The sequence below is a fragment of the Nuphar pumila genome, chromosome 5, assembly GCF_984573655.1.
Source record: "Nuphar pumila chromosome 5, dmNupPumi1.hap1.1, whole genome shotgun sequence".
In the NCBI taxonomy this organism is placed as follows: domain Eukaryota; kingdom Viridiplantae; phylum Streptophyta; class Magnoliopsida; order Nymphaeales; family Nymphaeaceae; genus Nuphar; species Nuphar pumila.
In genome coordinates this window covers 17349966-17375399 of record NC_143253.1, presented here as the reverse complement: position 1 = coordinate 17375399, position 25434 = coordinate 17349966, and the positions used below count along the sequence as shown (strand labels likewise).

Below are 25434 nucleotides of genomic sequence, written 5' to 3'. Positions count from 1 at the left end.
CCCCTGCGAGCAGAGGGTGCAGGGAGGGGCCGAGCCCCTCCCCTGCGAGCCGAGGGTGCAGGGAGGGGGGCCGAGCCCCTCCCTTGCGTGCAAAGGGTGCAGGGAGGGGGGCCGAGCCCCTCTTCTGCATGCAAAGGGTGCAGGGAGGGGGGCCGAGCCCCTCCTCTGCGAGCAGAGGGTGCAGGGAGGGGCCGAGCCCCTCCCTTGCGAGCAGAGGGTGCAGGGAGGGGGGCCGAGCCCCTCCTCTGCGAGCAGAGGGTGCAGGGAGGGAGGCTACGAGCAGGGTCGACATACCTGACGGAGGGGGAGACGGTGGCTGCCTGTCGCCGGAGTTCGGATCGCCGGCGTGGTTGCAGGAGAAAGCTGCAGGGGCTGAGGGGGAGAGGCAAAATCGAGAGGGTAAGCCCCTCTCCCTGTCGATAAACCGCTTTTAGGGTTCGGCTGCCAAAAAAAATTTGGATCTGGGTCGGGTTTGGACCCGACCCGACCCGGATCCAAAACAAAATTTAAAACTCGAACTGGACAATTTTGGACTCGGTCAAAGTTGACCGAGTCCAAAATGTGGTCGGACTCGGCCCGGACTCGTTGACCGAGTCCGACTCGGAGTTGACCGAGTCCGGGCCGAGTCCAAAGCCGCACCCGAGTCCGCACCCGAGTCCGTGCGTGTCGACGCGGGTCCGACAACCCTTTAGCCGAGTCCGTGTGACATAGGTGCTAAGTATATCTTGTTTCTTTACAGAACCGCAGGTGTATCTAACAATGGAAAAAGGTATAGAAAATATATAAGATGCTTATAGGGTGCATTAGTTTTTGGAAATGCTAATCTTGGAGGGCATTTGCTATCATTATACCAACAAACAATATTCACCTATATAAGTCGGGTGGAATGCTATATCACATGGATACAACTGTGGATACAGTGATACAAACAATTTTTATAAGTTTCCTATATGAATAGTGTATAAAGGGATAATGAACGGGAGTCAAAATGGACTATCCTTGTGACAAATGGAGTGGCTAGGTGGGGCCTGGTTCAACGATGGAGAATGTTGGGTGGTTCTTGTAAGAATAGGAAGCTTACAAACAAAACTTCAAAAGGAAGCTCACAAAAGATCTTTCGTAAGGAACACAATGGTTCATACAACACACTCACACGAACCAAAATATTCAAAAGAGTGCACACACAAAAGAGAGAAAAATATATCTCATTAAAGTGGGATAAAGCGCACACAAAAAGTACTTTTACAATGGGGAAATAGCCCCATATTTATAGAGTGAAAAGAGAGAGCTAGAAGGGAATCATTGGGCTCCCAACGACTCTAATTAGAGTCGTTGGGAGCCCAACAACTCTAATTAGAGTCGTTGGGAGCCCAACAACTCCTTTAGTACATGTTTTTTGACTTGGTCAAAAAGTAACATGTCTAAAAAGGTCCTAATTCTAACTAATGTCTAACTAAACAAAAAAAGCTAACTAAAACTAAAGATATTACATATTTTAACACTCTCCCTCAAACTTACGGTTGGATAACCGAACGTTTGTCCAAGAGAAAGTGAAATCGAGGAGCAACGAGAGGTTTGGTAAAGAAATCTGCCAGTTAATATTCTGAGGAAACATATGGTAGATCAATGGTGCCATGTAGAAGCTCCTCTCGTACATAGTGACAGTCCATTTCAATATGCTTGGTACGTTCATGGAATGTTCAGTTGTTGGCAATATAGATAGAACTTTTGTTGTCGCAATATAGTCTCGATGCTCCTGTACTTCCAACTCCCATGTCATGAAGCAAACACCTTTGTCAGACTACTTCCATGGTGGTTGTAGCCATCGCCCTGTATTCGACTTCAGTTGATGATAAAAAGACTTTTTGTTGCTTCTTACAACTCCACGAAATCAATGATTCACCTAAAAACACACAAAAAACCAATAGTTGAGTGTCGATCATTGGGATCTCCTTCCCAATCTGCATCAGTATAAGCAGTTAAATCTAAGAAGGAAGAATTAAACAAAAAAAGTCCTCGAAAAATTGAAGTTTTGATATATCTAATAATGCGTAAAACAACTCCCATATGAACAGTGGTAAGAGCATGCTGAAATTGACTCGTTGTATGAATGACATGTGCAATATCAGGTCTGGTAATAGAGAGGTAGGACAGTGCTCCAACAAGTTGTCTGTAAGGTGTTGGATTTTCAAGTAGTTCTCCATCATCAATCTTCATTTTGATGTTTACAACTTCATGAGTGTCAACCTGTTTTTTATCCGTGATACCAGACCTGCCAACAATATCCAGGGCAAATTTAGATTGAGTTAGTAAATATCCTCAGGAATAATAAGCAAATTCTATACCAAGAATTTTTTTTAAGAAACCTAAATCACTCATTTCGAAATGCGTTTTGAGAAATTTTTTAATGTTATCAACTCTTTGCTTGTCACTTCCAGTGATGATCATGTCGTCTACATAGAGAAGAAGAATGATGATACCTGCATTAGAATTCTTAACAAACAACGCTGTGTCAGTAAGACAAAATTGAAAACCAAAACCAGTCATAACTTGGCTAAATTTATCATACCAAGCCTTTGAGGCTTGCTTAAGCCCATATAAAGCTTTGTTTAATCGAAGAGCCTTTCCTTTAGGAATATTGATACCCGGTGGTGGTTTCATATATACTTCTTCAACTAGGTTTCCATTAAGAAACATGTTTTTAACATCCATTTGGTATATGTGTCATTTCTTTGAAGACGCTAGAGCTATCAAGATCCTAGCTGTGGTCATTCTAGCAATCGAGGCAAAGGTTTCTTCGTAATCTATTCCATATTCTTGGGAATAGCCTTTGGCAACTAAACGAGCCTTAAACCTTTCAAGAGTGCCATCACTCTTGGTTTTCACTTTGTACACCCATCTGCATCCGATAGGCTTTTTACTTGATGGAAGATCTTGGATAGTCCAAGTATTTACATTTTCTAAGGCTCTTAATTCTTCTGATATTGCTTCGACCCATTCAGATTGCTCTTTTGCTATATCATAATTAGAGGGTTTTACATAGGAGTGTATCAAAGCAATATAGGCTTGATACTTTGGTGAAAAAGACTCGTTTGACAAAAATTTTCCGAGAATTTTAGAGACTCTTGATGACTTCCTTGTGGATATTTGTTCATGTTCTTTAGTGTATTTTTTAAGAGCATAAGGTTTCTTTAAATTACCTCGCCTAGAGTATTGGATGCAATCAGAAGGTTCACTAAGAGTTTCTGAATTTGTCACATCAAATTGTTTTTCTGAACTCTTTTCTATATCATTTTCAAATTTTGGAACTAGGTCCAATAAAAAGGAATATTTATCTATTTCCTTAGAATTCGTATTTTCAATTTTTTTTCTAGAAAGGATACATTCCTTGAAACGTATAATTTTCTTGTTTTAAGATCAAAACACATATAGCCTTTTTGATGACTTGCATGTAAAAATATCTTTAACAAGATACTAATAGCAATATTACAATATTCTTGGAAACAAATGCGTACACATACGCACAACAAGAACACTTGTGTACAAAAAGCACAACACAAACTCACAAATGCACAAAAGCATACCCAAGAGTCATAAGATTAAAAAAGTGCTTGGGCCATAATCCCAAAAGCATGAGAATACACAAGGGGAGAGCCCCTTTAAATAGAGGAGGTGGAGTCCTTGGAGAGGCTCCACCTCTAGCCGTTGGAGCCCCTCCAACGGTCACAAATGTGATCGTTGGAAGGGGCCCAACAACTAGATGGTGGGCCCCTCCAAGGTACTTTTCACCTTTTACAAAAAGAACAAAAAATAAATAATAAAAATAGAAAGAAAAAGAATTACAAAACATATTCCGAAATGAATATGTAAAAAGACTAAACTACCCTTATGACTAAACAATTAGAAATATATATGATATATATATATATATAATAAGTAGATACATATACATATATATTAATATATGTATATGTATTACCTTGTATATATAATATATATATATATATATATATATATATAACATTACATGATTGATTACATAATTTAACACCCCCCCTCAAACTTAGGGCAGTATGACCGAGAGTTTGCTAAGAAGGAAGTTGAAGCGCGGAGCACAGAAAGCTTTGGTGAATATTCTGACGTGACATATGGAAGGTCAATAACTTCTTTGAGGTACGCCTCACGAACATAGTGATAATCTATCTCTATGTGTTTGGTCCGCTCATGAAAAGTGTGATTCTTAGCAATATAAATTGCACTTTTGTTGTCACAACATAGCTTGGTAGGTCCTTCGATTGTGATCCCCATATCTTCCAGCAACTGATGAATCTATATAATTTTCATAGTAGTAGTTGTCATGGCACGATATTCAACTTCAGTTGATGATAGAGACACTTTTTGCTGCTTCTTGCATCTCCATGAAATTAGCGAATCTTCTAAGAACACACAAAAACCAGTGGTGGAGTGACGGTTATTTGGGTCACCTCCCCAATCAGAGTCACTATAAGCAATTAACTTTAAATCAGACGAAGAGGATAGAAAAACTCTCTTGTTTAGAGTACCCTTAATGTATCTTACGACTCGTAAGATAACACTCATATGGATAGATGTTAGTGCATGCTGAAACTGACTTGCAGTATGTACATGTACTGCATGAGAGATATCTGGTCTGGTAATACTTAGATACATCAATGATCCTACAAGCTGTCTGTAGAGAGTATGATCCGAAAGAGGAACACCATCATCAATCTTCATTTTAGTTCCCACTATAGCAGGAGTTTCACAAACCTTTTTATCTGTAATACCTGACCTATCAATGATTTCAGAAGCAAGCTTAGTTTGAGATAAAAAATACCCTCTATGAGAGTATGCTACTTTAATTTCTAAAAAATAAGTTAGAAAACCCAAGTCAGACATTTCAAATTTATCTTTTAAAATTGATTTTATACCTTTAACCCCATTAGAATCACTTTCGTTGATGAGCATATCATCCACATACAACAAAAAAATCACAATCCCTGCATTGGATTTTCTAACAAACAAAGCAATGTCAGTAAAGCAAGAAGAAAAACCATTTTCCAACATTACTGAGTTAAACCTGTCATACCAAGCCTTAGAAGCTTGTGTTAGGCCATAAAGCGCTTTCCTAAGACGAAACATTTTTCCTTTGGAAGTCTCCATTCCAGGTGGAGCATCCATATAAACTTCCTCATTCAAATCACCATTTAGAAAGACATTCTTAACATCCATTTGATAGATGTTCCAATTGTTAATTGATGCAACAGTGATGAGACATTGAACAATGACCATTCGGGCCACAGGCGCAAAAGTTTATTCATAGTCAATCCCATACTCTTGACTATAACCCTTGACAACCAATCGAGCCTTATATCTCTCAAGAGATCCATCGCTCTTAGTTTTAACTTTAAAAACCCATCTACACCCTATTGTTTTCTTACCCTTAGGAAGAACTTGAAATTCCCATGTCTTAGCCTTTTTTAGAGCTCCGAGTTCATTTTCCATCACAACTATCCATTCAGGACTTTTACTAGCTTCCGCAAAGTTTTTAGGTTCTACGTAGGAGTGAATGACACTAAAACATGCTCTATATCTAGGTGAAAAAGAATCATATGATATGAACCTAGAGGGAGCTTTTCTGTCTTTCAGTTCTACGAAGATTTTTCTCACCTTGAGGAATAGTCTGACTATCATCATATCTTTGAAGAGCACTTCTAAAAGTGCTTCTATCTCTATGAGTATAAGTGATGGGATCTCTACATGGCCCTTCATCAATAGGTTGGTGAGAGGAATAAAGCGGATAAATGATTTCCTCAATATCAATATCACTTGAGTCATTCTGATTTGACTCATCATCACTAGAATCATCATCTTTGGCTAATAATTCAAACAAAAAAGAATAATCAACATTTTCATTATGTAATTCTGGACTTTCAAAACCACTAATATTTTCCAAAAAAACTTACATTTCTGGAAACATAAAGTTTGTCATTTTTAATGTCATAACATCAAAAACCCTTATGGGTTTCAGAATAACCAAGAAAGACACACGGAATGGCCTTTGGGGAAAGCTTATCATTTTTATCTGTAAGCACAAAGCACTTACATCCAAACACCCTTAACCTGCTGGAATCAGGTTCTTTTTCATACAACTTTTCAAAAGGAGAAATTTTACTCAAATTCTTCGATGGAAGTCTGTTTATGAGATATATCGAGGTAAGGGCGGCTTCAACCCATAGTTTCTTTGGAATGTTTTGCGAAATGAGCAAGGTTCTAGTTGTTTTAATAATATGCCTATGCTTCCGTTCGGCTAACCCATTTTGTTGTGGGGTTTTCGGGCAAGATTTCTGATGGATAATACCATAACTTTCAAGGTAACTCTTGAATTCATTTGAAAGGTATTCACCACCAGAGTCGGACCTAAAATTTTTAAACTTCCATTAAATTGATTTAAAATCATCATATGAAACATATTAAACATATTAATCATTGAAAAAACTTCATGTTTATGTTTAAGAAAATATATCCAACAAAACCTAGTGTAATCATCCACGAAAATAACATAATACGAGAATCCTCCTTTAGATATCACAGGAGCGGGTCCCCATACATCGGAATGAACAATTTCAAAGGGCTTTGTTGAAAATATGGATCTTTGAGAAAAAGGTAGACTTTTCGTTTTCTCAAGAATACAATCATTACAAACAAAATCTCCTTTACAAAGATGTTTAATAAAAGCCAAATAAGAGATTTTAACAATGTTGGGATGTCCTAGTCTTTTATGCCATACATGAATATCTTTGTTTTGAACAACATTACAAAATTGATTCTTGGGAACTTGAAGAAAGTCAATGTAGTAGAGTTCGCCTCTCCTAGAGCCTTCCCCAATCAATTTCCTGGACTGGCGATCCTGAATCAAACATTTATCAGAAGTGAATTTTACATCGCAACCATGATCCGAGAGCTGAGAGACCGAAAGTAAATTTAAATTTAATTTTGGTATAAGACGAATTTTAGGGATAAAAAAATCTTGTTTTTCAAAATTTCCTATTTCTTTTATTTCAAGAGGTGTTCCATCTGTCGTTGAGACAAAATATGGAAGATGATTTTTAGAAAATTCGGAAAGGGAGCAAATACTTGGAGTCATATGAAAAGATGCGCCGGAATCTAAAAGCCAAGATATCTTACCGGAAGGTGAAGAGGTAGACATAGCGGCTCCGGAAATTCCTCCTTTGAGAAGAGGTTGCAAAGCTTCTATAATTTGATGAAGAGAGAGAGAGAGACCCATTTGACGATGATGGTCGTTCCTCTTGTTGAGATGTCATGGCCATAACAAGTATTTTCTTCCATTTTGAGCATATAGGTTTAATATGCCTCGGTTCTTTACAAAAATAACATGTAAGCTTGCTATAGTCCTTCTTTACTCCTTGACCAATTGAATTTTGATTCTTGAAGTGATGAAGCTTATAAGTTTTCAAATTGCTCCCCCGGTCTTGATACGGCATTAGCGCCTTCATTTTCTTCAGTACTTGAAGTAGCAAGAACACTTGAATTGTTTTTGCTAAAGTTCATACGAGTTTCCTCCCCACTTAGCTTTGTAATGACATCTTCAAGAGAGGGGGAAGCGAAGGAGGAAAGGAGAGAGGACCGAATTTGCTCGAATTCGGGTTTAAGGCCATTAAAAAAATTCAAAAAATGGTCCTCTTCCAATTGTTTGTATCTAAGCTCAATAGCTTCTCCACTTCACTTAGGCTCAAGCATTGCGAGTTCATCCCATATGGACGACAATTCCACAAAGTATTCCCTTATGGACATCTCATTTTGTTGAAGGGTCAAAGCCCTTTTTTGGAGATAATACTTGTGTGACAAGTCTCTTAACGTGTACATTTTTTTTAGATAATGCCAAGCTTCCGATGCTTTCTTGAATTTAATAATGTTGTCATTTATCTTTGTTTCAACCGATGAAAACATCCAAGAAAGAATCTTGAAAATTTTCATTTCCCATTCTTCATGTTTCTTGGAGTATTCCTCAAGAGCTTTGTTCATCTCTTCTCCTTCGAGAATTTTGATTTCGCCTTTCTCTACCAAAGTGATCCTTGGTTCGGGTTCCGTTATAGAACCAAGAACGTATCTCCAAAGATCCTTACCTTTTATTTGAGCTTCCATGTTCCCGACCCAAACATGATAGTTTGAGTCATTCAATTTGAAGCCAAGAGAGAAATGAGAGTCTTTTTCGCACATTAGAGAGGATAGAAGTTAAAAAATAATACGTACCTCAAGAAACTTTCACGCCTTCCTTAACAAAAGAGTCTCAAAATATAGCCCGAAGAAGGTTATCCACTTCAAATGCTAATAGCTTGAAGACACGTTTTTTGAGGCACTCGAAAAATAAATAGAAGCACGAACCTCCTTCTTCAACCAAGCTCTGATACCATGTAAAAGTATCTTCAACAAGATACTAATAGCAATATTACAATATTCTTGGAAACAAATGCGTACACATACGCACAACAAGAACACTTGAAACACTTGTGCACAAAAAGCACAACACAAACTCACAAATGCACAAAAACATACCCAAGAGTCATAAGATTGAAAAAGTGCTTGGCTATAATCCCAAAAGCATGAGAATACACAAGGGGAGAGCCCCGTTAAATAGAGGAGGTGGAGTCCTTAGAGAGGCTCCACCTCTAGCCATTGGAGACCCTCCAACGGTCACAAATGTGACCATTGGAAGGGGCCCAACTACTAGATGGTGGGCCCCTCCAAGGTACTTTTCAGCTTTTACAAAAAGAACAAAAAATAAATAATAAAAATAGAAAGAAAAAGAATTACAAAACATATTCCGAAAAGAATATATGTAAAAAGACTAAACTACCCCTACAGCTAAACAATTAGAAATATATATTTTATATATATATAATAAGTAGATACATATACATATATATTAATATATGTATATGTATTACCTTATATATATATATATATATATATATATATATATATATATATATATATATATATATATATATATATATATATATATATATAACATTACTTGATTGATTACATAATTTAACATTGCATACCCTAAAAAGGCACACAGAATAGCACAAGAGAATTTGTCATTTTTGTTTGAAAAAACAAAGCACTTGCATCAAAAAACTCTTTAACCTGGAGTAATCTGGGATTTGTTTAAAGAGTTTTTTAACAGGAGATATATGGTTTAAGAAAATCGATGGCATCCTGTTGATAAGGTAAACTGCAGTTAACGTAACTTCGGCCCAAAAAACCTTTAGAACTTGATGTGTAATAGATAATGTTCTTGTTGTTTCTATGATATGCCTATGCTTTCTTTCTACTTACCCATTTTGTTGAGGGGTATAAGGACATGATTTTTGATGTATAATGCATGCAAGTTTAAGCAATCTTTAAATTCTTTAGACAAAAATTCTCCCCCTGAATCGGTGCGAAGGGTTGAAATCTCAATTGATTTTTAACTAACTGATGAAATATTTGAAAGTGTAAAAAAAATTCAGATTTGTGTTTAAGAAAATAGATCCAAGTGTGTCTTGTGAAATCGTCTACAAAAATTACATAATAATTAAAACCACTGAGCTAATAGGTGTGGGTCCCCATATATCTGAGTGTATTAACTCTAGTGGTCGAGAAGAGACAAAGGTTCTTTCTTGAAACAATAGTTTTTTCATTTTTCCTAGAATACATTTTTCACATTTCAAGGTTTCAAAATTACAAAAAAAAATCATCTTTGAAAATAACTGGAGCTTGGATACACTAGGATGTCCAAGTCTCTTGTGCCATAACTCTAAGTCAACCTTTTGAACTTTACAACACAATGTATTCTTAGGTATGTCAAAAAAATCCATGTAGTATAAACCTCCTCTATGGCCTCCCCCAATCAGCTTTCCTGACTGGTGATCCTGCACTCGACATTCACGAGAGGAGAAGGAAACATTACATCCATGGTCAGTTAATTGTGAAACAAATAAAAGGTTTAAATTGAGTTTAGGGATATATCTAACTTGTGGAATGTAAAACCTTTTTGAATTTTCAAAATTTTCAACTCCTTTAATTTCTAGAAATGTACCATCAGCAGTAAACACATTCGACCCATTTGAGTTATGGCATTTAGATAAGACATTAATATTTGGAGTCATATGAAAAGAAGCACCTGAGTCAAGAAACCAAAGAGATTTACCTGGATCTGAGGTACTAATTGTAACACCCCAAAATCTTGCACTTGAAACCTTTTATGAAAAAGGTTGAAAGCTTTGAAATTGATCATTTATCAGAGTTGAAACAAAAGTTCATCGAAAAATCATGTTTGAAATAGCAAGTCTTTAGACTTTGGGCGCATTACAACGCAAACTTCCCTTTACAAACCGATTTGCAACTCAATTATATTTATTGAAATAAAAAGAAGAAACAGAGTTTTGGTAACACAATTTTAATAATTCAGAGTTTAATTCAAAAGAGAGGCTTTCAAAGAAGCTCTATACTATATTTTACCAAAATGTCCTCAAGAGTGAAACATTAAGGAAAGGGTCTCATCTTGAACTCATCACGTCATTGTGCCATCGCAAGCTGCCTCAACCTGTCCGCTACCTGCCCATGAAATGGGTCAGTTTCGCGAAAAACTAGTAGGAGTGCAAAAGACAAGGAAAAACAAAGACTGTAATAGGCAAGATAATTGCTCCACTAAACAAGAGAAACAAAACAGAGCTAACGATACATGCTGTCGAGTATGGCAAGCAAAACTCCAGTAAAGCAAATACATAAATACGAGAGCAGTAAGGACCAAAGTGTTGAACAAGCAAAATAAGTATCTATAACAATCCAACCGACTCTATAAGTAGGGAATAACTAACTCCACCAAGCAGTCAAGCACACTAAGCCGAGTAACTGAATAAGGATTTATAACGAAGCTCACAATGCATACAATTACCACTGAATTCTTCAGTTCACCGATAAGTAACTATATTAATCATAAAGTGCAAGCTATTGCACAACAAACAATTTATAAGCTACACGTGATTAAGCAATCACACGATAACAATTATATATTGACCACAAGATGTAAGCAACTTATAAGACAAACAACTACATTAGTTCTAGTTGTAGACAGTTCGTAGATTACGAATTGTAAGCAATCACATTCGTCATAAGAGACGCAAGCCAACAAGTGGTATATTACAACAAGCACCAAGTAGTTCAACCAAGCAAGTCACATGCTAATATATTGCAACTAGCATAATGCTACCATCATAAGCATTTAACTAGTACGAGCAACTAGTTATTACTAGCAAAGAATTGCGTAAGCAGTTCAACCAACTAAAGCAGTGCCACAACAGTCGTGTATAGTTCAACGAGTGATATACGCTGAAGCAATTCACGTCACAACACGCACATCTCAATAATGTGAATAGTTTACATTTTGTTCTGATTATTAGCTGGTCGTTGTGGGTACGCACAAGGCAAAAACGTAGAAACAATCGAGATCGATCCGGAGGTTTATTATGCTATGTATATTATGATACCCCGGATGACTGATTGAGTCCGCTCCTAAGGGGATGACCAGTGACCAAGAGAGTAAATCCCCAAAGACATTCGTGGCCCGTGGATGCATCCAAACTTCTGCAGAAGTGGCCTAAGGCTATCTTTGTAGCATTTTTCCTAACTCTGATGACTGGAGAAGCAGAGTCATTTGCCCGAAATAGCCATTAATGACCTGTCCATCAGAGTTTTGTACCATCTATCCTCTCTCTTGATGAGCCATTCCGAACAGGCACGATGAGAGTTTCTTAACCGCTGCCCCATTCTACATGCTCGAGTCCATTATGCCCGCTCGAGCATCTTGCTTGTGAAGGCGCATAGTCACCATTTACTGAATTGTACGTGCCAATGCACATTCGAGGCAACCACACATGTCTCATGCTACTAACCGCAGTATGCAACGTACCTGTTCAAAAGTATAACCGCTATGAGAGGGGTCAACTCATAGTGAGGGTAACAACATCACCATTTTGTGATCTCAAACACGTACCATTACACGTTCGAGGTAAACACAAACCTCTCATCCTACTGATCGTAGTACGCAACGTACCTATTCAAAAGTACAACTACGATGACAGGGGCATGGATTTCTCAAAAGAAAATCCCCACAACAATGCTTTGCCGATAAGATATGGTGTAACCATTCAAGTTTAAACTTGTCATGCTCAGGTCTTTTAGACCATCATGAGCATCTTGCCTGTTAGGCGAACATCGATATTACATGATTAACAGAAAGTGTCGAAACACGCCTCAAAGTTACTACAGACATCTCATCCTGCTCCTCGTAGTTCAAACATGTCGTACATGACTAAGGGTACGACTATGAGGAGAGGGGCATAGATTTCTCATAAGAAATCCATCAGCAATAATCTCACCATGGAAGGAAAAACGCCAACTATCTTAGTTTAGCCAAAAAACTTAATAATTAGGTCTCGCATCAGGGATGACACAACACCGGTCTAACGATGACACAAATTCCACAGTAGAACCTTCGCCCATCTCACGCACATGCCCTTAAACCTATGTCACATGGGTGCGGGTGCAGGGATTCGACACTTCCAAAAAACCCGGGTGCGGGGGTGCGGCAGGGGCAAAAATGTAAATATATATATATATATATATATATATATATATATTTATTTATTTATTTATATAAAGGGGGTCGGGGGTTCCCCGACGCGGGTTTTTCTGCTGACAGCTGCTGTCAGCAGAATTAAAAAAAAAAATTCGCAGCCCTGACAGACAGTTGCTGTCAGCAGCTGATAGACAACTGTTGTCAGCAGAATTTTTTTAAAAAAAATTTCGCAGCCCTGACAGACAACTGCTGTCAGCAGCTGACAGACAGCTGCTGTCAGCAGATTTTTTTTTTAAAATTCGCAAACCATTTCATAGGGAATTTTTTTTTTTTAAAAAAATCCAAAAAAAATGGACCTAAATGATCCTGGGTGCGGTCAACGCACCCAGGATCGGGTTGACCGCACCCGCAACCGCGTCGAGTCGCGTCGACGCGGGTGCGACACCCTGTTAGCCGAATCCCTGTGACATAGCCTTAAACAGGGTTATCCGAGGTGTATCGGATATGTGAACTGAAGTTGTAAAACACTTTTCCCAAACGCATCGATTTGGAAGATCCAGCCGCTATCTCGCAAAAGGCTTTCGAAATCTGCTTTACAAAACTATACGTTTCAAAAATAAGTTGGTGCTTAAAAGTCATCCTTTTTGGAGAACCAAGTGCATAAGTGTGCATCGTGTCTTTTAAGACAAATGAACAAGTTGAAATATGCTCGAAGTTGCACTCAGTGAGTGCAAGCTAACAAAGAGCAAGCATATGCACGTTACAGTGCAACGGTAAAGTATGATCGATCCCCAAAGTGCAAAACTACGTCATGTACGAGACAATACCTCAGGAAAAATGAGGTTCAGGCTTGACCCTTAACCTGAACGGGAAAATGAAATCCTCGAAAGAAGAAACCATGATGGAACCTTCAAATTTCATATAATAAATCCGAGAGGGGTTTGCAAAAGGAAGAAAACGGGGTTCCCTAAAGCTTTGAAAAGGGATTGATCTTGGGTGCCTCATTGCTAAGACTGAATAGCTTTTAAGAGATGACCTTTTGCTGAAAAATATAAATGTTGGCTCGACCTCGAATCAAAAACAAAAAAAATGAACTGTCTATGGCAAGACAATGGGGAACACAGGGAAGTGTGCAAATCTGAGAGCCCAGGCACTCAGATTAAAAAAGACGGGAAGGATCTTGAAAACTCCTGTTATCAAGTCCTAAACAGGGATAACAATGCCAAAATATGTCAAAATGGATATCGAGCTCTTCGCTAAAGATTTTCAATAAGATAAAAATTGTAGTTGATTAAAAAATGATTGAAAGTAAGCACATTTGTGTAAAAAATATTCCCTCTTCTACCTAGAGTATTACCACCAATTGAGCTAACTTCGTAGAATCCAGAATCAAAATCAAATTATTGTTGTTGGGTTTCTTCAAGGAAGCTATCCATTTCCTTGATATGAAAAAAAATGAAAGATGTTCTCAGTATCATAAAAGCGATTCATGAAAGGATATTGATAAAAGAATTTTTGCGTATTCTTGTCCATTTTAAATTACATCACGTACTTTGCCATCGCGCTGTAATGTGCACATGCTCCTGCTTATGTAATTTATTTAGCCCGATGTACGGTTTCGTACACCGGGCATCGCTTACGCAATTTATTTAGCTCGATGTATGGTTTTGTACACCGGGCATCGCTTACGCAATTTATTTAGCTCGATGTACGGTTTCGTATATCAGGCATCACTTATGCAATTTATTTAGCTTGATGTGTGGTTTCACACATCGGGCATTGCTTTATGTCATTTACTTTGCCGCCACGTTATAATGTGCACAAACTTATGCTTTACTATTTATGTATTCTATATACATATATGACTTTATAAAGTATGCTGTTTTGCATACTCCTGCCTACTTTAGATTACGCGTGTAGGTACTTAAAGACACAAATTTGTACATCCTCGTCGAGTCTCTATTTTTAAAAAGATTTCATATGCGAGATTTCAAGCTTGCATTATTCGGTCTCTAAAAGCAAAACAAGTGTTTTGCGTTTGCATATTCGCAATTGAGTTTTCTCCTCGAACAAACATAACAAAAAGGCTTCGACTATGTAGCCCTTGGTGTTACGTACGTTCAATCCTTCTTTTTGGTATCCGAAATGACTTGAATATTCCTCGGCCTAAAGCACGAGACTTTGAAATTTCTAAATAATATTGGGGTTTCTTTTCGAGAAACCAATATCCTTTTCATCGTAGTGGTATTATCAGACATGCACAGGAGGTTTATGGTAACCTCGTAGTGTGACAATGCACGATGATTAAAAGAAAATCATATAAATGGTGATGATCGCCTTTACAGGCAAGATGTTTGATTTGGTTTAAAAGAACAGAGTATATTGAATGGGTTGTCAGATAAAATAAAACCTGACATACCCATTTATTCTTTGGTTCTATCAAGGGTGAGGATAAGATGATATAAAAACTCCGATGGACAAGTTGTTAACAACTACGCTCCTCGAGTAGTAATGACTCGTTGTCCCCAGTTATCGGAGTTAGGTGATTGGGCTACCAAATATTATCCTTGGTGATAGATCTGTAACAAGTGGCCTTTGGAAAATTCTCTCTCGGTCATAGACCGTCTCCTTAGGAGCAAACTTAGCTAGTTGTCCGGAGTATCAAAATACATAGAATAACAAACCCCCGGACAATCTCAGTTGCTTTTACATTTATCTTGTGTGTACCCTCAGGTCAGTTAATTATCGAAACAAGATTACCATGCTCATTTTACTTATTTTGAAACTGCACATCATGAAAGTTATAACACATATGTTAGTCTTGTTTTGATTTTTGATATCTATGCACCTACCAGGATTTTATAAGTCTGACCTTTTTATGGGATACATATGGTGATTAGGTTGATACGGCAGGCGATGACGCGATGACGTGATGATATCAAGATCCTACTCTTTCTCTGTTGTTTCGCTCTCGAGCACGTTTTGTAATTTTGTATAAGAGTTTCTTTTGAAATTCCTCTTTTGTGTAAACTTTAATTATCAAAAACCGTGTTTTGAATCTATGTGGTTTCAATGATTATATAGAGATACAAATCCACTATGTAAGGAAAGTTCACCTGTAATGTATCTAAGGTCCGTTGACTTGTTCTTTCAAACACTGTTTTTTGCTAAACTGCCATTTTAAACTCTGAAAAAGGATTGATTGCCAAGTTTCAAAATTTTCTTAAAAGATTACAAGTTCGGGATTTTGGGGCGTTACACACAACGTAGGGAAATATTTATGTTTTTTTTAATAAAGAAGCTGGGGTTACAAGTGTTCATGTTTAGACTTATGAAAATAAAAATTTATAATGTTAAAACCTCAAAAATGGCACTTTTAGTTATAAATTAGTAACTATTGTATGAGTTGATTAATTAATTATCAGGATTGGTAAGTCAAAAAGTTAAGCATTGGTTTGAGAAGGGAACAGCCAATTTGTCAAGTTGGATAAGTCATACTACAATTATTTGGTTATAAAAAAATTCAATTGACTAAAAGAAAGAAATATGATTAAATTAGGTTTTAGCATCCGCATTTGATTTCAACTTAATTTGTGAAAATGCAAATTAACAACGTAAAATTCATTAATTAGCACATATTCATTTTGTTTTCAAAGTGAGTAACACCCATTTATATCCCCATCAATATTGGTTTAAAACATGAAATTGGTAACTACTGCTGTGAAATGGCTAGTTTAGAAAGATCTGAGAGATGGCCATTTGAAAGCTCTTGGTTAGCTTGGCTCATCAGTTGGGCTATTCTTACTATGTAAGCTGTTTTAGGGCATAACAGCATATACCAGTAAAGAGTTAATGTTATGTTGGGCTACTAAAATCCTGGATTCTAATAACTTTTTCTGCTAGTGCTGAGACATGCAAACAGGCATCTGTTTTGATATCTTCCATTATTTTGGACAATGGATTGGACGTGATTGCATTGAGAAACTTCGGCCTTGTATATTCATTGATATGTCTAACTCCTACTTTTTTATGGAGAGATATACCTGTTTTTTGTAAATAAATGTATGATGCAGATGACAATCTGTTTTACATTATTGGGTTAGGATGCCAACATGCCCATAGCGCTTTCTCCTCTCATACTGTGAACTTACAAAAAAATGCCATGGAAACGTGTGCTATCTTGACTCATTTTCTTGATCAATACATTTGTTCATTTTTCCAACTTTTGATTGGAATGCTTTCTTGTTGCTTCCATTGGTTCTCAGTTCACATATAGCTGTTTATTCTTGTTAACAGCACGTGTACACATGTGCATGCAGACCTATATTCGCATAGACAGATTAATCTTCTGATGTTTGTTGTTGCAGTGCCACAATGGGCATACACTGTGCTCTACGTGCAAATCAAGGGTCCACAATAGATGTCCAACATGTAGACAGGAACTTGGGGATATCAGATGCCTAGCATTGGAGAAGGTAGCAGAGTCACTTGAGCTTCCTTGCAAATACCACACACATGGCTGCCCTGAGATATTCCCATACTACAGCAAGCTCAAACATGAAGCTCAGTGCATCTTCAGGCCATACAACTGTCCATACGCAGGGTCCGAGTGTTCTGTTGTTGGAGATATTCCATTCCTGGTCTCTCATCTGAGAGATGACCATAAAGTTGACATGCACACTGGATGCACGTTCAATCACCGATATGTCAAGTCTAATCCCCGTGAAGTTGAAAATGCTACTTGGATGCTGACAGTAAGTTTGGTTAAATCCCTAAACTTGCATTATCAGGTGTATGCACATGAGATGGAAGGTTGGGCACTACTTCCATTTGCTTTTTCTGCCAAGAACAGATTAGGTCCTATTTTATAAAATTGATTCAAGGGTTATATTCAATCCCAACCACACAACTCACTTTATAGAGGTGCGTGAGCCCCACTGTGATGGTTCCCGAGTGAGTGTGTGTGGTGGGATTGAATATAACCAATGATCGGTTATATGCAATATGACCTGATCTGCTCTCTTCTCCCTCTCCAAATTTCTTATGTGCTTGTGACTGTGTGGACTTGCCATGTGAAATCAGGCTTCTACATCCCTCTGTAATTCTTTGTGTTATAATTGCTTCTTAACAGTAACCAATTCTACTCTCTCTCTCAGGTGTTCAATTGCTTTGGACAGTATTTCTGCTTACACTTTGAAGCTTTCCAACTTGGCACGGCACCAGTATACATGGCATTCCTGCGCTTCATGGGTGATGATAACGAGGCCAGGAATTTCAGTTACAGTTTGGAGGTTGGTGGCAATGGGAGAAAACTAATTTGGGAAGGCATCCCTAGGAGCATCAGGGATAGCCACCGAAAGGTTCGCGACAGCCATGATGGTCTGATCATTCAGAGGAATATGGCACTTTTCTTCTCTGGCGGGGAACGGAAAGAACTAAAGCTGCGTGTTACAGGCAGGATATGGAAGGAGCAGCAGAACCAGGAACCTGGTATATGCATATCTTTGTAGCTAGAACTTTTGATGCTCATGTGCTTGGTGCATGATCATTCACGTGATGGGATCTCTGTTGGATTGATGATTTTCAAAAGGGTAAAGGTTCCAGCAAGTGGTAGATAGAATTGCATATGTATTCTAAGATTTTTATGTCTCTCCGAATTGTTGGGTAATAAAGTGTTATTTTTTCCTTTTGGTGTTGACATTATGTAAGCTGGGATATTGAAATATGCAATGCCTTCATGGTACCGCATCGAGCTTGGTTCTTGTATTTTGCAGCTTTCCACACACACATGCGTGTAGAAATGCTAATGGTATTCTTGAGGAGGCCAATGTTCCACGAAGCTGCAGTATATTTTATAGCCATGGTCAACATCTTGAATATAATCATGTTGAGATCTGTACCTTGTTTCGTCTGTGCAATTATAGAACTATAATATCCAAGCTCAGTTACTGGAAACTTTTAAAAACCTTGAAAGCTTTCACACTTTCGAAGTTTTGAGAAGCTTTTGGTTTCAAAAAAATCAAAAGCCTACTTTTTCTCAAGATGAAACAATTTTCTTGATGTTGAAAATGTAATTTTTTGAGTTGTATTTTAGTTTTACAGTTTACATTTTTTATTAAACATACAATCATTATTAGTTATCTTTGGGCAAAGGATTTAAAAGATGCATTCAAGTAAATGCACATTGGCCCTGTGTGAATGGGGGCTCTGGTCATTTGAAATTTACTCTCTTTTTAATCATGCCCTCATTGTTGCGTGTGGAGGAAAGACTTCGGAGTCACCTCATTGAGAGCAAATATGGAGTTCATATGTAGTCTTTGTGTTGGAAAGTGAATAATAAATGGAGAGGTTCAATAATATGAAAATGGTGACTGGAAGCATTGGGCTCGTAGGCCCACAAGGTCTCCTTACACCTGATTAGGTGGGTTGGCTTAAGGTATTCAAGCTGAAGGACATCTAAGATTGGCCCAAGCTCCTGGAGATGTTCTCTTGTTCCAAGCAACGGGCACGTTTGTCGCCCCACACTGGACAGGACGTGGGCCCAATGTTGTCTAGATGGGAAGTCGTTAGGAAACCTTTAAATAGAACTCCTTCCCATCTAGAAACCTGATTTAAGGAGCAAAATAACTCCTTCCCATGGGAAAGAGTGTGGGAAGGGGTGTTTCTTCATCGTGGGGATGAAGCGAGAAGGACGAGCTTGGACATACAGCATGCCACATATAAAAGATGTTGAAACTTAGGGTTTTATCGGGTCGACCCAGAGGCTTCATCATCTTCACTGATCCCTCCCTCCTCGACACCATTCTTCAGGACAAGCACACGCTTTGTAGTCTTCGCCGATCCCTCCCTCCTCGACACCGTTCTTCAGGACAAGTAGACGGCTTCATCGTCTTTGCCGATCCCTCCCTCCTCGACACCGTTCTTCAAGACAAGCACACCATCGATGGCAGAACCGTGAGTTATCGAATGATGGATTCCCTTGTTTTTCTTCTTCGATTTTCCATTGGTTTTCTCTTCTGGGTGTTGGAGATTTTGGGGCTTCTTTTTTTTTGATCGGTTGTGTTGGCTTTGCGGTTTTGATTATTCTATTGCGTGGAATGATATTGCAGCTTTTTTCGGTTAGTCTAGATTTCTGGATGAGAGGTGTTCGGAGTATCCTCCGATTATCGGCCAACTTGTCTTTTTTTGCACATGCTTACCTCTTTCTTTTTTATCTACTTTGGAGAGCTACCATTGTACCATGGTCACTAAGTTTACATCTCTCTCTCTCTCTCTCTCTCTCTCGTGTGTGTGTGTGAGCCCATGCGTGCGTGTGTATCTTTGAAAAACTACTGTAAAGTTGATGGGATGTTGTTGAGGCTTCAACTCCTCTCAGATCTCTTTCTCTTGCATCTTTTACGTCTGTAGTTTTAATAAGTTTGATCTACTAGGATCTCTACAATCATCAATTCATATTGAGATTTACTTCCTAAAATTTAGTTTGTAATTTGTTTATGCTAAACATGATGTTGTGGGAAGCTTCATTCCAGATATTTCTACTGCCACTTGAGATTAACCAACTAATTCATTAAGTGTAATATGTTAAACTGCAAAAAGCTTCAATCCTTGGCTTTAATAGTGAATCAAGTAGAGTGAAGCTGCATTTGTGAGAATAAAAATCAACTTTGAAAACTATAACTTTTTATTTAATTGAGGTTTGAAGGAAGAGTTGCTACAAGCTGAGAATAATAATTTTGTTCTTAAGAAAAGCTTCTGCCAGGCCACACAAAAATCTTCCAGAAATTGATGGGTTCAAAGCGGGTTATTTAAGTAATGCTAATAAGTCGCCAGGGTTTTGAGAGAATGACTAAGTGCTATGGTACTATGAAGCCCCAATATATTTTTAGCTACACTAAGAAGGGCCTCTTAATGTTTGAATATGTTGTTGTATATGGCCATAATTAACTACCAAGGGAAATACCATGACATAAAATTCACTTGTTTATGGGCTTTATTTTGTAACATATTTAACTTTGTCATTGTATTTGTTTATTTTTTTATTTTTAATTTAGTGATTGCTATGTCACAGGGACTTCTTATTGAAAGATATAGAGAGAGGAACCTTATTGAAAGATATAGAGAGAGGAACAAAGATTTGCATATGGTTTTTATTGATTTAGAGAAGGCATACGATAGAGTACCTAGGGACGTTCTCTGGTGGACAATGATGAAGAAAGGTGTTTCTCTCAAGTACATTAGTATAATTAAAGATATGTATGAAGGAGTAGTAACCAATGTCCGCACTTGTGGAGGGGTGACAACCAATTTCCCGATAACGGTTGGGTTACATCAAGGATCTGCTTTAAGCCCTTTCCTATTTGCGATAGTGATGGATGAGCTTACGAGATCAATTCAAGAAAATGTACCGTGGTGTATGTTGTTTGCTGATGATATTGTTTTGATTGATGAGTCTAGAGCTGGGGTTAATGCTAAGTTAGAATTATGGAGACAGACATTGGAAGCTAGAGGTTTTAAGTTGAGTAAGAGTAAGACTGAATATATGGAATGTCGGTTTAGTAAGCAACGAAGTAGTGATGGGAGTGTAGTGAAGCTTGGTGAGCAAGATATACCGGTGAATGATTATTTCAAATATTTGGGATCCATCATTCAAAAGTATGGAGAAATTGATGGAGATGTAAATCATAGGATAAAGGTTGGGTGGATGAAATGGAAAAGTGCTACTGGAGTGCTGTGCGATCGTAGAATGCCATTGCGGTTGAAGGGAAAGTTTTATAGGACGACTATTAGACCCGCTTTACTATATGGTACGGAATGTTGGGCTGCCAAGAGACATCATATTCAAAAAATGAGTGTAGCTGAGATGCGGATGCTTAGATGGATGTGTGGAAATACAATAAAAGATAAGATTCGGAACGAAGAGATACGTAAGAAGGTAGGTGTTGCACCCATTGAAAATAAGATGCGAGAGAATCGTTTACGGTGGTTTGGACATATTCGGCGAAGGCCTAATGATGCTCCAGTTAGAAGGTTGGAGAAATGGGAAAATATATTAGTTAAAAGAGGTCGGGGTAGGCCTAGGAAGACTTGGATGGAGATGATAGGAAAGGATATGAATGCTTTGAACCTCACCGAGGACATGGCGTTGGATAGAAATGATTGGAGGAAAAGGATTCATGTGGAAGACCCAAAATGAATTTCTTTTTTGGTTCATATCGCTGACCCCAATTGTTTTGGGATGAAGGCGTAGTTGTTGTTGTTGTTGTTGTATGTCACAGGGACTCGGCAAACTGGTTGCCGCACCCGCGTCGACGCGATGTGGGTGCGCGTGCGGGTGCGACATCCGGTGCGGTCAACGGGACCCTGGGTGCGGTCAATGCACCTAGGGTCATTTGTGTCCCGACTTTTCTTTCGGCGAACACACAGAGAGAGAGAGGGGAAGGACACGGTAGGGCGCCGCCGGCCTTCCGACGAACGCAGAGAGAAAGGGGGAGGGCACGACAGGGAGCCGCCGGCCTTCTGTCGGCCCTTCGGCAAGCAGAAGGAGACGAAGAAGAAAAGAAGAAGAAGAAGAGAAGAAGAGAAGAAGGAAATGCGTACCTGAGAGAGAGAGCCGACGTCGGGGTTCGATCGCACGCCAGGAGAGAGAGAGAGTAGGGAGAGGAAGAGCGCAGGGTTGAGGGCTTCCCCCCTGACCCTTGCGTGATTTAAAGGGCACGGGAGGACGCAAATCGGGAAACCCCAAAGGGGTTTCCCTTATCAGCTGAGGGAAAAAATGACCAATAGGGTTTTCCCTTATCAGCGCGGGCGTTAAATTTTTTTTTAAAGGGGTTTTCCTTGGACTAGGTTCCGGTTCGGGTCTGGGTCCGGGTCCAATTTTTTTTTTTTTTGTAAAATCATGGGTTTTACACCTACCCCCAACGAGCAAAGCCCTCGAAAAGATGAGACAGCTGACCCTAGGTGCATTGACCTCACTCAGGGTCATTTATGTTCAACTTTTGGACTATATATATATATATATATATATATATATATATATTTGCTGCACCCCCGCACCCAAGTTTTTTGAAAGTGCCGCACCCGCACCCTCACCCATGTGACATAGGGTGATTGCTTTTAATGAGGTCATTGTTTGTAGATTGTGTCCTATTCTTTCCCCCCTCCGACATCTCTCAGGGCTATTATTATGTATTAGGCTATGAACAACAAGAATAATCAAGAACCAGTGCCTGTGAAAAAGGCATATTGAGATGACCGCATACACAAAGCTTTTTGTTGAAATATGTCTAGAAGAGGTTAAAAAAAAACAATAAATCATGAACACTTAACCAAGGAGGTTTGGGTGACTGTGGAGAAAAAATTTGCTCAATCAACTCGCTTTGCTTACATATCCTAGCAATTAAAGAACCACTAAGATAATGTGAAAAATGATTGAAAAGTGTAGACATACCTTTCTAAACAAACTGGTATGGTTAAGATCACATCCGACATACATACACTGCATCAGCTGAATTTTGGGTTGAGTTATATTAGATATATGTATTTGTAGGAACTTTATTTGATGTGGATCAATGCCAGAACCTTCCTTGTCTATGGCATGATCGCTAGTCCTTTTTTATTTGAACCACCTGTAGCAGTAATTGTACAATTTGTCTTATCTTATTATGAACTGCTATAAAATTAAGAAAAAAGTTTTAAACTCCGCCATTAGCATGTCGACCAATGCCAGTCCCTAGCTTTGAAAAAGGAGAAGAAGAAACTATTGATTCTTTGCTGACTTTCTTATACATCTTTTTGTCTGCTGACCTTCTTTATTAAATTAAAATTAAATTAAATTCATATATATTATTGCAAATTTTCTATAATTCATTTTTTATCATCCATTCATTCTTTAAGAAGTTTTTGTGGTTCACGAATTACTAATTATGTTATCTTAAAAGCTACATATTGCTAATTATAATTGCTACTGTTAATTGGATTCTACAAACAAATTTATTTGTTCATAGTCCACTATAGGAATCATCTGTTGAAAGTATGAAAGTGGTTGTGAGATGAAAGACAGTGCAACTTGCAGAACTACTTTGTTTTCCTTTTTGTTTCTTCTTTCTTCTCTTCCATTCTTGTTTATTTACTTGTTTCTTTGGGTTTACATAATTATTGAGGCAATATGCCAACAAATTTTCTATCTTTGTTGATCATATAGATATCTGTCTTTTGTATGCTTCTAGAGGAAATGACATTTGTTGGCATAAAACCTAACATTGTCTGTTATAGCATATTCCTAAATGGATTTTTTAAAAACCAAGAAATGGAAGGTGCTGTAAAAAATTTCAATAAATTGTCAACACTTGGCTTCAAGCATGATGCAATTGCTTATGGCATCTTGATGGGTATTGTGGAAATGGAGAAATGGCTGCAGCTCACAATTATATCGCATGCCTGAATGCTGCCAAATGACATTTCTATTTCTATTTAAAACTATCTTGTTATTCTTGTATCTATTTTACACATGCTTTAGTTAATCAATCCAGAAGTTGTTTTCTTGTTTGTCTTAAGTTGATTTTGCAACCAGTTCAATGAGAGCAGCAAGAGTTATCTGCCTTTTTCAGTTGAAATATGTCACTAAAGCCTCCATATTTCATTGGCAAAGTGGCTGAAAGGATTTAAAATTTCATGGACAGAGCATGTGCTTGTCAGGACAATGAAAAATGCTTCTGATTTTGTTGTTCCTCTGTACATGTTCATATGTGTGGTTTATACTCTTACCAACTTTTCTTGCTAGGCATCTATATCAGGTGTTTAGAAGGATTGCATCTATGGTCGTTGTTAGGGAGAGCCATACTGCGATATTAGAGATACTGTTGTGTTGAAGACTCAGCCAGCCTGTGCAGTCACTTTCACGTAGATTTTACTGCTCCTGTTGTACAAGAAAGCAGGTCTTTTACAATAGAGATCATGACAGTTGTCATGCAAAACTCTTGGGCTGCCTGAGCATGTTAATTCTTCAGTCTCAGTGGGATCTTGCGAAGAGCCCAACAAATTTGTTTGTGGTGCATCAATTTCTAGGAATACGAGCAAGAGAAATAAGCAGTTGTCTACCGTGTTAATTCTCCAGTCTTGGTGGGAAACTTTATGATGGTGTAAATCAAATAAAATTTTAATGACACACGGGGGAGAAATCTGTTGTCCATTTTGATGCATAAAATACATATTTGGTGGAAGCAATAAGGTAAACCATTACCCAACCCACCTTCAATGTGGTTAGATCCCATCAAAGCCCGGTTGGCCCGACCCATCATCAGACCTGACCCACCTCGAGTTGGGTTCAGGTTGGTCTGGATGGGTTTAACCTATAGCTGACACAAACCCAACCCATTTTAGAAGGCTGAGGGTAATTTGGTTATTTACTACAAAAATAATGATTTATAAGGCCTTCTTAACTAATGCACCGAACACACTATTTATGTTTAAAAGTCCTTTCAAGTTACAGTTTTCAAACAACTTTATCCTAAAGATGAACTTCTAAACTGTATCATCCCCCAACTTCTACAAAAGTCCATCCACAATATGAGGTGCCAAACTTAGCCTACGTAGATGATAACAAGCTTCTTTGTGTTTTGCTCTTGTTCCACTTAGTGGCATATGTTGTTAGGAAGTGTTATGAAAAAACAATCAGAACTAAGCAAATTACAAGATAAAGTGAAGAAGAAAACAAGAGATACAAGATTCACATGATTCCACACCCGCGCATACGGCCATGAGCTAAGAAC

At 38.2% G+C, this 25434-nt stretch overlaps 1 protein-coding gene and 1 long non-coding RNA gene across 2 annotated transcripts in view; both read left to right on the top strand.

Annotated features, from left to right (window-relative positions):
- The window catches only part of LOC149836965 (E3 ubiquitin-protein ligase SINAT5-like), a 37629-nt gene extending 19214 nt beyond the window's left edge, over nucleotides 1-18415 (top strand). Inside the window, exons 2-3 of the mRNA XM_090005698.1 lie at nucleotides 17035-17421; nucleotides 17824-18415. Of these exons, the coding sequence (XP_089861824.1) occupies nucleotides 17035-17421; nucleotides 17824-18177 (741 nt within the window). The 3' untranslated portion in view covers nucleotides 18178-18415. The remainder of the gene's footprint in view (nucleotides 1-17034; nucleotides 17422-17823) is intronic.
- Nucleotides 18416-19518: 1103 nt separating this feature from the next.
- On the top strand, nucleotides 19519-24819 carry LOC149836964 (uncharacterized). The gene is made up of 2 exons (XR_016432077.1): nucleotides 19519-19621; nucleotides 24447-24819. It is a non-coding gene; the product is annotated as an uncharacterized LOC149836964 (long non-coding RNA).
- The last annotated feature ends 615 nt before the right edge of the window (nucleotides 24820-25434 follow it).